General features: G+C 33.3%; 2 protein-coding genes across 2 annotated transcripts; both read right to left on the bottom strand.

Moving 5' to 3' along the window:
* Window positions 1–665: 665 nt before the first annotated feature.
* DL1C (DYNAMIN-like 1C) lies at window positions 666–9746 on the bottom strand. The gene is made up of 16 exons (XM_012216921.4): window positions 9305–9746; window positions 9074–9137; window positions 8629–8736; window positions 7630–7731; window positions 6578–6628; window positions 6372–6433; window positions 5306–5396; window positions 5120–5184; window positions 4827–5021; window positions 4592–4711; window positions 4427–4497; window positions 3495–3720; window positions 2379–2429; window positions 2034–2280; window positions 1544–1683; window positions 666–1142 (listed from the first exon to the last, which is right to left on the bottom strand). Exons 1-16 carry the CDS (start codon window positions 9434–9436, stop codon window positions 1017–1019), a joined length of 1851 nt encoding a protein of 616 aa, XP_012072311.1. The 5' UTR covers window positions 9437–9746; the 3' UTR covers window positions 666–1016.
* A 935-nt stretch (window positions 9747–10681) lies between these two features.
* On the bottom strand, window positions 10682–16182 carry LOC105634124 (microtubule-associated protein 70-2). The gene is made up of 11 exons (XM_012216918.4): window positions 15452–16182; window positions 15240–15325; window positions 14112–14177; window positions 13855–14025; window positions 13577–13747; window positions 13295–13450; window positions 13043–13189; window positions 12852–12923; window positions 12225–12761; window positions 11952–12139; window positions 10682–10920 (listed from the first exon to the last, which is right to left on the bottom strand). Exons 1-11 carry the CDS (start codon window positions 15693–15695, stop codon window positions 10881–10883), a joined length of 1878 nt encoding a protein of 625 aa, XP_012072308.1. The 5' UTR covers window positions 15696–16182; the 3' UTR covers window positions 10682–10880.
* Between the last annotated feature and the right edge of the window lie 1767 nt (window positions 16183–17949).

The raw sequence follows: 17949 nt of genomic DNA, 5'->3' as shown, positions 1-17949 counted from the left end.
AATTTAAATTTTTATATCTCAATTTTTATTAAATTGATTTGTAAATAAATAACTTTAGAATTTGTAATGTTTAAATTTAATTTAATAAATATAGTTAAAAATTTTATGAATTGTAATTATGATAATAAATCATTTTTGAAAAAATATAATAATAATAATAATAATAATAATAATGTTACAAAATAAAATATTCTATTTAATTTTATTTATTTATATAGTCAAACAAAAATTTATGATTTTGAAATGATTATTTTATGCTAATTATTTATTTAATCTTTATTAAATTAAATGATTATTGTTTCTTATTATATTATTGATTATTATGTCTTACCATTTATACTTTGCATTTATTTACAAATTAAAGCATTTTAAAATCTTACGTGCTATAACTTGACTTTTCTAATTCTACTTGGCACTTTCTAGATAAAAGATGCCTATATATATTAATCAGTGAATTCATCTGTTCCTATTTATTTCGGACAAAACAAATTTTAGTATCTAAGATCGTATGCTAAATCTTTCTTCTTTTTCCTCTGACCAATTCATCCAATGCCGTTAACCCAAATCTTCCAACATTATTATGCGTCAAGTCAACCATTGTCTCTATTTTTTTATACTCGTGTAATATATATGATTGATCTAATTTTACTATTTGGAACGTTAAATAAAATGAAACAAAATTTGCTTATTCGAAGTCCAGTTTCCAATTTGGTGTCTGTAAATCGTACAACAACAGTAGAGTTTTTACAACACAATGTAATTTCTTTCCATCCTAAGAAACTTGCAGTGGTACATCATGATTGATTGAGATTAATTCGAAGGGACACTGTAATATCCAACTATTATGGAGCAAAATCTTTGAGAAAAATCTACTATCATACCGAATTTTTCGTAGAGAACTCGATCATTATCAAGCACAGAAGAATATGCAATTTGGTTCTCAAATAAGAATCTAGCCTGTAAATGTAAAAAGGGGAAAAAATTTGTGGCATGAAACTTGTGCAAAAATATCTATATCATTTCCATGCCACTGAATCAATCTCATCCCTGGCTGACTTGTATAATTCAAGCCTTTTTGCTATGGTAGCTCTCTTTTCCATGAGTTGTGGATCCTCATCCAACATTGCACCAAGCCGTTCCTTCTGTGCAAAAGCCAATATAGGATTCAAAATCATTTTTAGGGAAAAGTAATCTTCCTCTTTGTCCATCCAAATAAAGAAGTCAAAAGATTTTATCAACGTAAGCTTCGGAAAATATAAAAAATCAACACTTTTACAATTTGCTTGTTCCATAAAGAGTTTTGAGCTTTAGGCAAATTTTTAAGGTAGTCAAATTGTTTACTCTCACTAGAAGAAATGCATTTTTATCTTGTTAGGCATTTTAAATTACTAGAGATTCTTACATCTAAGCCTAACATCTCTGATTTTACATTTTTAATTTAAGAATTAGAAGCTGGAATATTAAAAAAAGTTTAGATTCTCTATTTGGAAGAGTGTGTGCCGTCTGCAAACATCCAAGAACAATGTAATTATGATGATTTTACCTCTCTTCTCCCGACTTGTGTGTAGAAGTGATTGAGAAGAGATCTCTTAGCCTCTCGAACCTGGCAATAAACCACGGCCTTGGGGATAGAATTCTTTAGCGTATCACAAACCATACTGATATAAGAGTTGACATTTGACCCTGAAAGAATTATCCTATATATGTCAGTACTATTTTTGATATCATTACAATGGTAGAAAATTTTGAATGTCATATATACCCAAAATAAAAAAAAAAAAAATTGAATGTCATACATATAGCATTTTGTGAAAGAAAATCAAAGGAGTATGGAATTATACTCGGTGCTATTAATACGTGAACCCAAACAACACATACAACACATGTTTTCTTGTGAGAACAAACACTAATGAATTAAATTAGATGACCATGCAGATAGTTCTATCCAAACAACTAAAGTGATCAAGATATTTAAACATTGCAGATAATAGTTCACCAAATAAAGAATGCGATCACAAAGGCGCACCACATACCAATCTTTCTGAAATGATAATCAGCATAACGGTCAACATTTGGGCCTGATGCATTTGAGTTTGAGTTTGTGTTTGTGTTCTTATCCCCTTCAAGGTGAATCTTCCGGAAAAATTCCACTGTTAGGTAGCTAGATTCCATGTCCACGAGCCTCAGAACTGTTTTCCTGCTGTCATCACGGAATCTTTCCAAAGCCTCATTTGCAGCAGCAGCAATATCAGCTTGAAGTGTTGGAAACCGCTTTAGCTCCTGAAATCACCAGAAAGTAAAATTGGCACAAATTATAGTTATTTCTCTTTTAGGTTTGGCATCCCAAAATTTATCCATCTCCAAAGAAAGAGTGATACCTCTGTTTCAGCGATGGACTTCCGTACAAGTTCCTTTAAAATGAAGTGCACCTAAAGAAGACAACATAACATAAAATAACCATTTGTGAGAAACAGATTTTAGTAAGCACAAATTGAATGCAAGGAGTACATAACTGTAAGAAATCTCTTTTTCCTCAAACAACTTGCTTGTGAACCCATTTCATCCAAAATGAAAACAACAATGATAATAATATTGCAAAATCAAGTTTCAGTTCACACCATCATCTTCCTCGTTCCAAGTGAAAACAAGTACCGAACAAATCTTAAATGAATATTCATGATTAACAAGCATCCGAAATGTGGACCCTTTAAAAGGAGCATTATCCTTCACCAATGTTGTAAGAGCGATTGAATATCACCTGCTTGAACATTCAATAAATGCATCCCAAACAAGCAACATATCTCAAATTGCTTGAATGCATGATATGAAAATTTGCAATTCATTTGAAATGAAATGCCAAAAAATGTAGAAAAATATCGGCTTCCACTGAAGCCACTTAACCCTCAACTCTAAATAGACTCAACTTTGTTAATCAGATGATTTCCTTCCATACCAACTTCAACTTCTTTTGCCTTTTCACTTCTTTCTACAAAAAGGGAATTCTTTTACTTACAAATACCATCAACAAAAAAGCAACCAACAAACAAGGTCCAGTGGAGGAACTATTTCAAGCTTGAAAATTTATTATAGTCAATGAATCTCCAAATGCAAACAGTTATCACTTATATCATTTTATGTCCAACTTAGAAGAATGGATAATACTAAATCAGGACTGGGTAAATTGAATCCAGATTTACTTTAACAATGAGAGGTCGAATATAAGTTATAATCATTACGACAAAGCAAAGAGACATAATGATGCATCATTGACAGAGAAAAGCAGTGTTGTAACGTGCATGCACCTTACATTTGGCATACATGCCCTAGAGAAAGTAGGTATAGAAGAACATCTAGACAATGAAAAGTAATATTGAGCACATATATAACAAGTTTGGAGAAGAAGAAGCAGCACAAACAATGAACAAAGATGAGTAAAGATTGCATTCGCCCCAAATTTCAAAATCATTTAGGTATAGTTCAAGTAAGAAAATTACAGCATCCACAGAGGCTTCTGCTGGGCCTTTGAAGTAGCTGATAGATCCATCAATTAGCCTCCTATATCCTTGTTCTGGAGCAATTAAATGTGGCTGATAACCATCAGCTTCTGAAACAACTTTTTGCACATTCTTCAAAGAGAGATGACGATCAAAGGGCAGCTTTTTCAAAGCAGCTGGTAGTTGATGATCAAAAACCCCATATATTCGATCGCCACCAGGACGCCTGAAATTTTTTATGCATTTATTTTATTTTTTAAGAAAATTATTTTATTTTGTAAAAGCAAAGGCGAATACACCATGAAAGAAAAGGGATCCTCCTCAAAAACTGAACAAACAACTACAAACAAGAATGCTAAAACAAGCTAAACAAGTAACAAACTCCAACGAAGCTGGACAACACTCAAAGAAACCCACCTTCAACCCGCAAAATAGAAATTATCACTTAACTGTGAAATGTTCAGAATAACTGTTTGTGAATAATTCAAACGTGTCCCACCAGTCAAAATTTCCTTTCATAATTTTTTTTTTGCTCATCAGTGGAAGAATTTTTATCAGTTGGAAAAAGTCTATAGCAGCTTTCACACATTTCAGGACTTGCATGAGTTCAAATGGTTGACCAAATTGTCAAATATACCAAAGAACAACCATTCTAACATCCAGATCATAAAGTTACATCTGAGTCCACCTTGATCTAATATGCAAGTTGTTCCAAAAACTTTTTGGATTTTTCCAATATGATATGGACACTAAAATGAGGACATTGATCTGAAAATCTCAAAAACCAGAAAAAAAAAGTGAACATTTACTATATGAATAAGTTTCTCCTTCTTTTTAATCATCTTTTAAATGAAAAAAAAGGACCATTTTAGAATTTTTCTATATAGAAAAATTTCAATTAATCCTGAGGAAGAAAATGTATTCCCAATTACCCTCCATCCAGGTGTTCCTTGAATACACGGTCAAAAGCTCTACACAATTCTAGGATTGTGTAAAGTTGTGCCTGTAAAAGAGGTGGCATGTTTCCAGTTAGTCAAATTAAATAATTTAATTCACAACCATGAAATCTAGTATCTTCAAAATTCTTATCTGATTACCCCTGAGTCTACTGCAATTGGCCTGCCAATACGGTCCAACTCTGCATTAAGCTCATCAATGGTCTTGTTTATCAAAGCAATGATACTTGGTATGCGTTGCCTGATGACTGTCTCTAAATGCTGGTTGGAGGAAAATTTATGAAGAATGAAGATCCCCAGTAAAAATAACATCTAGTCTATAATGCAGGACCACTATTATTGAAAAAAAAAAAAAAAAAAAAAGAAATGGTTAGACCTTGGACAAAAGTTTTGCGAGATATTCTGCCCCCATTTTACTTGCCAAATGTCCATACTCAGGACTTGTTTCAAAGTATTCACGCTCCTTCCGACGAGCAGCAATCATGTCAACATTCTTATTGATATCTGCTTGCGAACGATTAACAATTCCAACCCAGGGATGTTGCAGTCTGTATGACCTTCCTTCTAGAACCTTAATCATTCAAAAAGGATACTATTATATTTTTCAGATCATGCTAGTGAACTGCATAGTTCTAGTAATTAATTCATCTAATAAGAGTAAGTGCATACATCAAGAGCATTGGTTCCTTTGTCCATCAGGTCAAGCTTGGTCAATACACCGAATGTCCTTTCACCTAACCACACCAAGTAAAATACAGATTATGTATCTCTATCTGTCAAGCGACCAACCAACCAAATAAGATGCTTATGAAAGGAAACACTTTAGCTTAAATATTCAGAGTCTATTTTTCTTACCTGAAGGATCAACTTCTCTGGCAAGTTTTATAGCATCTGAAGTGGCAATATCTTGATTAGCAGGAGAAATAGCCAATATAATGCAGTTGGGCTGCCAAATGAGAGGAATACATAAGATGGATAGAGTATGTGAAAAGTAAACAGTAACAAAATTATTTATCACATAACAAGTGATTTTCTACGAACCAAAATCACTAACTAAATGACACAAACAACTAAGAGTTAAAACATAAAAGAACATAAAAACATATTTTGAAGAGTTAATTACTCTAGGAGCTTTTTGGAACAGAACCGAGGATATATTTGGTCTTGGGTAATTTTATTTATCAGAAAGAATTGAGTAGTACTTGACAGAGGAAGTAAAAGGCATATATATGATGGAAATATGTTGCTTCACTAAGAGTTAAAACATAAAAGAACATAAACACATATTTTGAAGAGTTAATTATGCTTGAAGCTTTTTGGAACAGAACCAAGGATATATTTGGTTTTGGGCAATTTTATTTATCAGAAAGAATTGAGTAGTAATTGACAGAGGAAGTAAAAGGCGCACATATGATGGAAATATGTTGCTTCATTTCACACTAAATTGAGGACAGTGGATATGCTCTCCAATATCATTGAAAAACTACCATTACAAGTCTATTCATAAGAACCAGCATCTGTTTCTAACCAAGAAAAAAAAAAAAAAAAATTCAACCAAGAAAACCACATAGATTAAAAGTCAATAATTCTAGATTAAATGGTCATAGAATTCTTCAAGTATGGAGAGGATAAAGTATACAACTAAATACTAAATGGACGAACATGCCTCAGTCTTAACAAGACGAGAATGCCAGTCTTAACAAGTGGCCTATTCTTCATAACTACCGAAATCCCCCAGCTGAGTTTATTCTCGTTTTTTCTGTTACTTGTAGAAATTTATGATAGAATCTCTTCATACAGTAACTAATTTGTTTCAGCTTAATTGAGTACTTATTATTCTACAAACACCCCATGTATATTAACAGGTATCTTCTTTCTTGTAAAAGATAAGTATCTGTTGTTGCTAAGCTCATATTCTTACCTTCTCAACATATGTACGGACCATGTTTTCAATATCTTCAACTATGCTCTCTGGTTGTCCCTCTGCGCAAAATCCAAAGTTACATCATTTCACAAGCAAAAAATGTGATTTAGATACACAACAATAAAATTAAAATTAAAAGGAAAACAAAAACAAAAAGTTACATGCAATTTATACTAGAAGATAGGGATTGTCTTAATAGTTACCTACAGCAACCTTTGTCAACCCAGGAAGATCTATGAGGGTCAAGTTGACGACTGATAAACAACCACCATGAAATCACAGAATCAGAATAACTCAGAAGCATAAAAAAGCAATAAACAATTAATTTTATGGTAAGCAAACATATGGAATAGAAGTTAATGGAAAATAAACTGAGAAGATAACAACAAATGGAAGTGCCAAGCAAGTGCTTGCTGTCACTCTACCCAATCCACCTACCACCGAAGGAGAGAAACAGAGCTTTTAGAATGGTGAAAATTTTGAAGTAAATTCTTAACTCCAGAAACTAACAATTGCCATTTTTTCAAACAGAAGTTTGGAACTAGTTCAAGTATATCATATTGGAACTAGTTCAATTATATCATAGCACAAAATCCTCCATGCTTCATTGACATACATATGCCAATATATATAAAACAAACAAGCCTTCAGAGACATGCATAAGGCTAGAGCCCTGAAGAAGGGAAAAACAAAGGGAAGCCATGTCAATCATTAAAGATGTGGAGTCTGTACAACTATACACTCTAATAACAAACCACTGGAAGAAAGAGAAAGCAAACATGCAGAAAAAGGAAAATAGAGAGTAAAATAATAGCTGCCACAGATGTGTACATCGGTTGCCACATGTTCAGTTTGCACTCAACGTGACAAAAATTTGTAGTGATCATGCAATAACTTATATTGACTAGACAAATTACTAGACATGCATTTTTGTCCATTCTATAGGATAATCTTCCAAAGATGTGTAGCAACACAATTGCATACAGGAGCAATGAGGTTCTTATAACAAATGAAAACATAGCAATGTAGTGAAATAATTTGTAGGTTTTTAACCTTCCATTATAACAACTATCTATGCATACGTATGCAGAAAAATCAATAAAACTCAGTTTTGCTTTTTTCTGTGAATGTCATTAAGTGCATGCAGGAAAAGAAATTTGAAACTTAAAAAAAAAGTCCTCTTTAATATATTTGTCATTAATCAACTAAATAACTTCATTTTGCATGCAGTTACAAAGGATGTATGAATACAAACCATTTGGAGAATATATACTGAGATGAATTGGAATATTGGAGATTTGCTTTGACTTCCCAGTAATACGGTCAGTTTCATCTGCAATCTCCTTACGCACAGCAGCTATGTAAAAGGAAAAGAATGGTCATTTCATATTGTAAACTTATTAACTATGATTTTAACATAGAAAACATAACAATCAACCTAATCAATAATTAATCTTTCTTCTGAGATTAACAAACAAGAAAAAAAAAAAGAAGAAGAAGACAAGTCAAGGAAAAATTTCAAACAATTCAAAAATTGCCTTGAAAAAACACCAATTCCATCAAACCGACCAACAAACTGCCAATTGATATAGCAAGGTGACCAACTAGCAGCAAATCCCACTCTTAGTCTTATAGCTCAATTTGTATAACATATTGAATTAGCAATACTGGCATAAAAATGGAAAAATCTTCTGGAATTATTTCCATGTTTCCATTGTAGTGATGGATATCAAAATATTTGGCATGAACTGAGAGTTTGCACTGCCTGATAGCAATAGCATATGGAAGAATTTAGTACTCCAAATCCTCAAGAATTAAATTGCTGATGGAGGATCCATATGAAGATATTCAACATCTAACAACATTTTATCGATATTCTTCACACTAGCCCTCCAATGCAGTCACTGTCGGGGAATTTTGGTCAATGGCTGAACTGAATCACAGACCAAAGATGTCTCTTCAGTCAAAACATTTGGTTTTATGATAAATTTTTAATGAGTTCATAGGTTTTCCGATAAACCTAACATGATCAAGTAATAAGTAGATAAACTTGAACTATTGATTTGAAAATACTCAATGCTAAAGTTGAATATAAAGTATTTGCAGCAAGAACAATGAAAATTTCACATTTTAATAAGTCAAAATAATAGGAATCCATTTTCGTGTGCCTTACAATAAGCATATTTCTTATCAACGTAAGACACTTGGTGCCATGTCATGATCTAAGGAAAAAATCAGTCTTCTTTAAACCTACCAAAATCAGTATACTTCCTCTTTGGCGCATGAAGAAATTCCGCATATTCAGTCTTTCCATCTTCTATCTTATGAAGTTGCAATACCAATGGCCTCCGTGTAACAATTCCTGCCAAAGGAAAACATTAGACTGATAAATTTACCATGCGTGAGTTGCCTCAACTCAATTTGACTGCTTCAAAAATGTTAAACAAGTGAAGAAATAAATAAATTTAGTGTTCTTCAAATGTTATTTAGAACCAATAAAATGAAGAGCATCACTCCATTGAGCTGCATTCATATTAACTTAGTTCAGATAGCTTTTCATTTCCCTGTATCATAAAGGGAAATATCCAAAATTTGATTCTCTTTCCTTCTCGTTTATTCTGATAAAACTAAGCAAATGAAAATCAAAACGAGATTGAAATGCACAATAAAAACATTCACACAAAGAGACCAAGAATTACCAGATCCACGAGGCAAGAAATCTCTACCGACGACGCTTTCCAACACTGAAGATTTCCCAGAACTCTAGATTTTCACGAAATTTTTAAAAAATATATATCTTAACATTGATAAAGAAATAACAGCAAATCCAAATCCAAATTCAATAGTAAAAACGATCTAAAAAACAATAACATTGATATAGAAACCAAATCGCTAGAATTTTTTAAACAAAAAAATAATTAAGTACATACCTGGCCACCAACAACAGCAACGGAAGGGAGAGCTTCCCAAAGAGACATGCCTTCACCGCCATGATCGCCTAATACGGTACAAGCTCTTTGGATTCTGTTAACTAACCCAATCAAGCTCTCCATTGTGGCCATTTTTCAAATGAGATCTAATGCGAAGGAAGAATATGTATAAACACAATTCAAATCAATAAACCTGCACTTTGAGTACAAAAAAGCAAATGTGAAATGAGATTTAGACGATTTGGATCAAGTAATGAACGAGTGCCTGGATCAGAAAAGAAATTGAGATTTGTTCAGATTGGGACGTCGAATCTGAAACGAAGAGAGTAAACGAGAAAAACGGTTTTAGAGAAGTAATGGTATTATTGTGTTTGGTGCAATGCAACACAGCACCAACATGGAAGGAGATGTTTTGATTTGAATATTTGTTAAGTTTTGGAACTAACGTGTGAATCTGACATCAGAGGGTAAAAATTTGTAATGGGCCCAAAACCGAAAAGGAAAAACTTGAGGACAAATAATGGAATTTATTTATTTATATTTTTTGCCTAATTTAGGACAAATAATAGAATTAGATTCTGTCATTGGAAAGTTTTTCCAAACTTCTAATGACGGTCTGAAGCGAGTCACTAGTAGTGACTAATTGACTGTGATTTCTTATTTATCTTTTAGTAGATTGAGAATTTTTAAAGGGAATAGATATTAAGGATTAAATTTATGTAGCCAATGATTATTAATTTAACGACATTCTTTTACATTTTTCTTTTTAATCTTGAAACAGTTACATTTTAAATACAATACGTAATTGCAACATTATTCTAGCCAATTAAACCCCAAATTAAAAAAAAAAAAAATCTTAAACTGACGATTTTCCATAAATGATTCAAATTAGTTATGATGTTGACATTTACATCATATTCACTCTTTAACCTCTAGAAGACTACAATGGATGGATTGCAAAGAAACCTTTTTTAGGTTACTAGCAGGAAATTCTCCTCATTATATAAAAATAGAAAAACCAAGTCAATCATCTGGAGAGATTTATAACCAACAATAAACTATAGATGAATAACACAACCACAAAGATCTGTATTTGATCTGATTACAAAAATATTAACAAACCTGAACCGACAACAATCACACTAGCTGCAGAATACAATATAAACTGCAAAATGGTAGACAACAGAAAACCCATAACCTCTGCTACCTATACAACCACACAACCACTGCCCACTCAAAAGAAAAACCTGACAAAAGGTTAGCCCAAAGTCAATTTCTTCCCTTTTCTTTTTTAGTAGTATTTTTTTTCTGCTGATCTCTAAGCAGAGGAAAAACATTCTATGTCAGAAGCATGCCAATTTCCTTCATCCTCTGATACTGTTCTCTTCCCTGAGTTTTTACTTCTCTTTGCCAATTACAATAGTCACACTGGGTCATTGGCATGCGAGTTACCATCTTATAATCAATCACAGTAGAAGGGGAAAATAAAAGAAAAAAAAAAATATTAAGAAAGAACTAAAGAACAAGGCCTATGCAGATTTATGCCTCACTGATTCTGATTGTAGAATTTATCGTGTCATTGGGTGCTGCGTGTTAATCCACCTCGTGTGACACTTCTGCGCAAATTGGAGGATCTGTTAGCTAAACTGTAATTCACAAAGTAACTTACTGAATAATGATAACAAATATTGATTCTGTGCAATGCATAAGAATTAAAAAAAAAAAGGAGTTAAGAAGGAAAAGCCTCTAATGTTTCATGCTGCTAGAGCCCAAAGCATATCTTTATGAATTTTATAGAGCCATATCTAAGCCTTTACCTGTTAGTGGTAATGAGTCTAATGACATTTTAGGGCTGGTAGCTCAAACTAAGAAAGGTTTTCATATTAGCAAAAAATAAAGCAATCACTAAACATATTTTACATTTGAAAAAAAAAAAGGCAAAAATGCAGAGAAAACGGGCAAAGCTACTCAAGTCCATATCATGTCCAGTAACAACCAGCATGTTGATTAGTGTGTTAGCAGAGTGATGAACCAAATATCACTCGCTCAGAGTATAACTAAATGTAAATAAGTCAGTTAACCAAGAAAAGAGACAAATCAGAAATTTGAAGGTTACAATCGATTAGGGGAACATTTTAGAAATTGCATTCATCATCTATTTAATCACTTTGAAGCCAATGGAACGTCATGGACTTGGGTTTTCTTTGTGTTGAAATCAATTGGGTTCTTTCAGTTTCTCCAAATATAGGAGCAAAGCTATTTCAAAGGTGAAGATAGAGCCTCAGGAGATGGTGCAATAAAGCGGCTTCATGAATATTCGGAGAGAAAAGAGAAATTATGTTAACACTTGAGCAAATTGAGGGATATCATACAAGTTTTAGCATTCTCCAGATATATGTTATGGTTCTTTGCAATTTATTAACATAATGATTGTTAGTAAATTTTAGGATCTTTGATATTTTGTACTAATTCAGCACAGAAGATGCGTCCCTCCTATGGTACTGTAATATGCCTTTGCTGATCGTTTTAAGTTACAATGTGGCTGATATTAGAACACATTCACATGATTTAAGAACAGATGGCATTTACATGATTTAACAACTAGTTCAATACAAACTAGTATCTGAAAAGTTTCTGATTTTAGTACCTTCCAGGTAGAAGCTGAGCTGCACTAACAGGCCCTTTTGAATTACCAAACCGCTTTGCCCTATTTTCATGGTCTTTCTCTACACGCATGGCAGCAACTTCCTTCTCCATGGCCGCTACTTCTCTTCTCATCTTCTTTGCCTCAACTTCCATTGCTTTGGTTAATGTTTCTACCTTCTTTGCCAACATCTGAGAAATCAATTATCAGAACAAAAAGCTCAACCAGACTTGTAATATAATATAATGATAACACAAATAGGACAACAATATTGACCTCAATTGCATCATCCTTATCTTTGAGGCTTTGATCTTTTTCATGACCAGCTTTCCTCAAAGCTACAACCTCTTTTTGCAGCAAATCATACAATATCCCTGGAACGCTATCCTCTGTTTCCGCTGCCGGGAACTCACTGGGCTTCTCATCAGGATTTCCTTTCCAAGTATCAGTTGCCTCAGCATCCTTGGTTCTGTCACAAGGTTGGTTGAATGAACAGTTGGGACTAGCCCCATTTAAGAGCACCCTACTGCCCCTATCCAATGATCTTGTGCCACCATCAAATGATTTTGATGTTCCTTTAGCATGCTTAAGCACTGAATTGGTACTAGAGGACAAGGATCTCAACTGAGACGTTGGTGTTCTCTTAGACAAAAAGCCATTGGAGGTCAATTTTGAGATGTTATCAGCTCCACCAAGGGACTGACGGCGAGAAGGCCCATTGCTTATACTTCTTCCCTCTGCTGCACTGCGATTACTACTTGAAGACCCTCTCAAGCTTTCCTCTAGAACTTTGAGCCGCAGCTGATATTTCTCCTGAAAAATGCAAGATTATAGCTTAATTTCATGACAAGGAGAACTATACCGTAATTTGCAAATGGTCAGGTTACCAAATCAAATAATTACTTTCAACTGTGCTTCAGACTTTGCAGTGCGCTCAGTGATAGCAAGCTTGTCGCGAAGTTGCTGCATTTCTCCCTGTATAAACACTAGCAGTTGAGCATGGAAATGTTTGAAGGGACAAAAGCCAAAACTGGCAATTTTAGTCGACAAAAGGAACTGCTGAAAAAGAGATCAAGTTAAAGCGCAAAATTAACCTGCAAAAACCTCCGTTCTTCGAGCCATTGTTTTACAGGCATGACCTTGTCATTTGCATCTTTCCATTCATTTGCTACCACTGTGGCCACTCTATTTGCTGTTACCTTTGCACGGGCCAGCTCCCGGTCAAGTGTTTTTCTTTCCTCCTGGAAACACAATTAGAAACCACATGGTTTTAGGCTTGCATAAAGTGCAGGTCAAGTGAAAGAAATCCAGCCAGACTGAGTATTTAAATTTTTATTGCGCATTACATTCATCTCCTGAACTTTCCGCTGGTAATCCCTCACAGCATTTGCAGCTGCACCACCAGCAAGAACTGCCTCTTCCAGTTCCCTCACAGTCTGTGTAAGCTTTTCAACCTCCGCAACCTTTTGTCTATGCATTTTGTCTAAAATTTTATTTTCTTCCTGGTACATACATACAATCAGTAAATATATTGTTCATCCTTAGAATACACTCTGAAGATGAAACATCCTAGTTCTAACACATTTGAAAGCAGGCCAGAGTTCTTGGTATCCAAGGTCTTAGAATACCTGACAAATTTCTATCTGTTTCATTAGTTCTTGGTTCTTATTTTGGAGATCATCCACCATAGAGGCCTTAGCCAAAGCAACTTGAACAGTCCTCTCAGCTTCAAGTAAAGCCGCTTCTTTTGACTTGGTCAGCCGATCTAATGCTTTGTTATCATCTTGAAGCTTTGTGATCTGAAAGCAAGCAAAAGAATTTATTAATGAAACAGAACTATCAATCACCTAAAAAGTACATCCTTTGATATAAAATCACTATAATTAGCTGGATACACATAACATACCTCCAGACGAGCAAGCTTGAGCTCAGCCTCCAAGGGTGCAAGAATGGCTTCAATTGGAGGCATATCATCATCCTTCTGAGCAGCATGTACTCTTCGGAGAGTTGCTTCAGCTGCAAACTGAGCTGCCATGGAAGCCTTCTTCTCATCATTGATTTTCTTGATTTCAAGATTCTGCAAACGAGTTCAATTAAATAAATTTACCACCGAGGCAGTAATCAGCAAAACTGATAGAGTTTTGAAAAGGATCCAAACAATACCTTGCTTTCTAGAAGGGATTCTGTTAATTTGAGCTTTTCCTCCACCTTTGAGAGTTCCTCAGTTCGCTACAGCATAATCAGAATAGAAAAGGCAAAATAAGGATCAATTTAAACTACACAATTGTCAAACTGAATGAAACAAAAGAATGAGGTATTAAATTAAATAGTGCATGCTAAAAATTATAAATCCTGCATGATAAAAATACACAAAGCAATAAAACCCTTTGTGAAACTTGTAACCTTTAATCATGATAAGCCCATTATAAACAAGAAGACTGCTATTCAAGTCTATGTCCTAGTAAAGTACATAGAAAAAAAATTACAAAATGAATAAATTAGTAACAAGAAACCAACAACATTACAGCTGATGCAAAATAATGATAAATAAATAAACTAAATAAACACTCTTATTAGTCTTCTGATTCTTGATTTAAGCGCAACAACCACATGAAATTCATAAATTTTTTGCAGAAATAAAAACAATAAATTAGGGTGCAGCAACACTTTCAGACCGTAGACAAATAACACACTGGCATACCAGCTAATCTACAGGGCATAAAAAAATATATATTTGCTAATAAAAAAATGAAGGAAGAAGAATAAACCACCAGATAGTATTCTGGGAAATAATTATCCTGTTAGTTGCGATGGCTCGTCAATAACATTGTAAGATTACCAAGCAATGATGATGAAGAAATCACCAAAATGATTCGGATAAAGTTGACACGGGCAGTGTATTTGTAGAGAAATGACATCCCAACAATGACAAAAGTAATCCCTATTAGTTTTCACCAACTTAGAGAAAAAGTTAATTTTCCATGGGTGTTTAAATAATATTACATGGTAGAGAGGCATTAGGATCTACATTACCGACTAACCCAAAGGAAATCATATACAATATCCTATAAGTCAAAAATGCCAACCTCCACGCTTACATTTAACCAAGAAATATTAATAATAATTAATCGTATGTCCATATCTAAAAGATTATGAATAAGTGCACTTCCAATGGGAAAAAAGAAGAATAGACGGCTGCTGTTGAAATTGAAAATCCACAAACCATAAAAAAAATAAAAACAAATAAATTAAAAAAAAAAAAAAAAGGTAAGAGAAAAAAAGATAGATGACCTCTTCGACGGCCTTCTCCTTCAGTCTCTCGGACAATCTCAGCGCTTTGATCTCAGCTTGTGCTTCTCCTAACTCTCTATCCTTATCTGCAGCAGAAAAGAAAAAGGAAAGAAAAAAAAATTAAACTCAAAATATCCCCTTAAACAAAAAATATCCGGCTCAAAACCGGACAGAGACAACCGGAAAACCAGTAGATCGAACCACATTCAGACCTCTAACTTCATTCTCAAGCCGATTAAGCTCAAGCTTTACCGGATCCGACCCGTGCATCAAAGTAATGAACTCATTGTCAGCATCGAAACTAGGCCTCACCGACGTCCTCCTACGAGAAGAACTCTTCGGCCCTTCCTTAAACGATCCAGAAACAGTAAGCTGCTGAGTAGGAGTTGCCGTAGCAGTCACAGCACCACCATTCACCTCAGCTACAACCGTTCCGTCGCCGGAAACCTCCGCCATGTCCGATCTGATCCTCCCTCTCTCCGTCTATGCCTCACATCCAAATGCACCAAGATCTAAATGCCAGCACCTTCAAATCACACGCTACAACGCTTCTTTTTCTCTTGATTTTTGCTTTCTCTCTCAAGAGAGAGTATAGATTGAAAGGCGACAAATATATAAACCAAATCTGGTAATTGAAACAGTGATTGTAAGCAGCTACTTAACCACAGAGAGTGAAATGTATAGACTACAGATAGAGAGATAGAGAGATAGAGAGAGAGTAGACTTTGAAGCTAAAATGTTAGAGAGAGGGAGAGAGAGAGTGTTTTTGCTCTGTTTTTTTCTCTCTCTATCTAAAGATTGTGATTTAAATCTGGCCCTTTCTCTTACAGCGATGATGGAGAGAGAAAGAGAGGGATTTGATTTTGGATTATTTAAAGAGAGAGAGGAAAAAAAAATTAAAATACAGTAAGAGACGCTCTGCTGTTAAGCACAGTGGCACTACTTAACTATCTAGTGTATTATAATGAGGATAATTATTTTGATTAGTATTTGTTAATTTAATTAATGATTTTTTCTTGGATTGATTGGTTGGAGTTTAGGATAAGCAGGATGCGTATTGCGCACATCAACTGATTTGCCAGAAAAGGGAATTTGGAGGTGCGTAATGCGCACGATGGTACCTTTTAGCGGCAACTGAGGTGCATTTGTTATTTTGGTAGCTTTCGTGTTCGAAGGGGTATACAGTAGCTTCTTGTAGTTGTAGAAATGGAAAAATATTATTTTTCATTTATTTGTGGTTATTTTGGTAAGTACAAGTAGTGAAAAGTTTAAGAATTAACTTTTATGTAATGCAAATAATTTATTGTAGTAGGGAAAGAAGCAAAAGCCATTGTTCCAATTTTAAGTCGGGGAGTAATAACTGATCAATGTTAATTAATTATTAATCCTCCGAATATAAAAGCAATTAAATTTATTTCACAAAAGGCCTAAGCCTAATGATAAAAAAATAAATAAATAAATCTTGAGTTTTAGACATTTAAAAAAAAATCCAATTAAGATGACAGCTGGTCAAATATGCACTTAAAATTCACTATTTAAATCTAAATTTGATTATAAATTAGGTACCTCAACATATTTTGAACTCATTTAGAAATTTATTTTTATTATTTGAATTCTTTTCATTATCCTTTAAATGCCCGAATCATTTAACATTAAAAAGATTCTTTTATGTTTTTATTTTTAAAAATAAAAAAGTAAATTTTATAACATTATATTTTAACTTAATAAAAAAATAATATCAATATTAAATAGAATCATAGTATTAATTATAATTAAAAAGGTGTATATATTTTTTTTCTTTTTAGAAAAATAATTATTTCAAATATCTTTAAAATATTAATTAAACGGATAACAAAGACCTTTCTCATTGAATTTGAACTTGTCTTGATTGCATTTATTCACTATCCGAACCCATTAAAATTGGGTCACATTATGTACCCGTCAGATTGGGTGAAACCGTCATCTCTAATCACAAAATAAAACAAGTCATAATTTTTTACGATATTTTTGCTGAACTCTTGACAATTTGTCTAGAGAATAAAGAAAAGAAAATAATGGAGAAAAATAATGGTTGTCAATTTTCGTTATTAGTTACTTTTCATCAATTTGAATATAATGACCAAAAAAAATAAAATTATTTTTCTGTGTTAGAAGGGACAAAATTTTATAAGGAAGAAGGTGTGTTGAGAACCCCACATCGATTAAACATCAAATCCACAAAAGGTATATGATAATAGCAAACTAGTTAATTGATTAGTATTAAAGCTTTTTAGTATTGATACGCTGAAACTCAAGTATTAATGGCCGATCTAATTTTGCTTGCATTTTGATTTTTTATTCAATCATGATCTAATCGTCGATCCATCGATCTTAGAATTTAAATATCCAAATTAAACAAATATTGAAAGAGCGTATAATGCGACTAAATTTCATATAATTTTAGAAATAAAATATATCATCCTAAAATTTAAAGTAATATAAACTTCTGCAAAAAGTATATAGAAAAAATTTATATTTAGCCATGTGAGATTCAAAGCATGAAAAAAATACATATGAATGTGTTTTAAATATTACGCATATGTAGAAACAAATAATATTAGGCAATTCCAGAATCAGAAATCTGACTTTCATGCTCATTTTCCTTTCCCACAAATGAATAGACAATCAATACCAAATCACAAAATCAATCAATTCACACACTTCAGTTTAT

Source organism: Jatropha curcas, chromosome 11 (genome assembly GCF_041381405.1).
Source record: "Jatropha curcas cultivar XTBG-Jc1 chromosome 11, XTBG_Jcur_1.0, whole genome shotgun sequence".
NCBI classification, from domain to species: domain Eukaryota; kingdom Viridiplantae; phylum Streptophyta; class Magnoliopsida; order Malpighiales; family Euphorbiaceae; genus Jatropha; species Jatropha curcas.
The sequence above is the reverse complement of the archived record's forward strand: the minus strand, read 5'-3'. Positions and strand labels throughout refer to the sequence as shown.

Coding starts and splice junctions, on each gene's coding strand:
- DL1C (XM_012216921.4), bottom strand. CDS start 9,436: ATGGCCACAATGGAGAGCTTGATTGGGTTAGTTAACAGAATCCAAAGA. Junction 8,737..9,073: donor TTTCTTGCCTCGTGGATCTG/GTAATTCTTGGT, acceptor TTCCTTTGGCAG/GAATTGTTACACGGAGGCCA. Junction 5,185..5,305: donor CAGAGAAGTTGATCCTTCAG/GTAAGAAAAATA, acceptor TGGTGTGGTTAG/GTGAAAGGACATTCGGTGTA.
- LOC105634124 (XM_012216918.4), bottom strand. CDS start 15,695: ATGGCGGAGGTTTCCGGCGACGGAACGGTTGTAGCTGAGGTGAATGGT. Junction 12,924..13,042: donor AAGAACGGAGGTTTTTGCAG/GTTAATTTTGCG, acceptor GTGTTTATACAG/GGAGAAATGCAGCAACTTCG. Junction 12,762..12,851: donor AGTCTGAAGCACAGTTGAAA/GTAATTATTTGA, acceptor TGCATTTTTCAG/GAGAAATATCAGCTGCGGCT.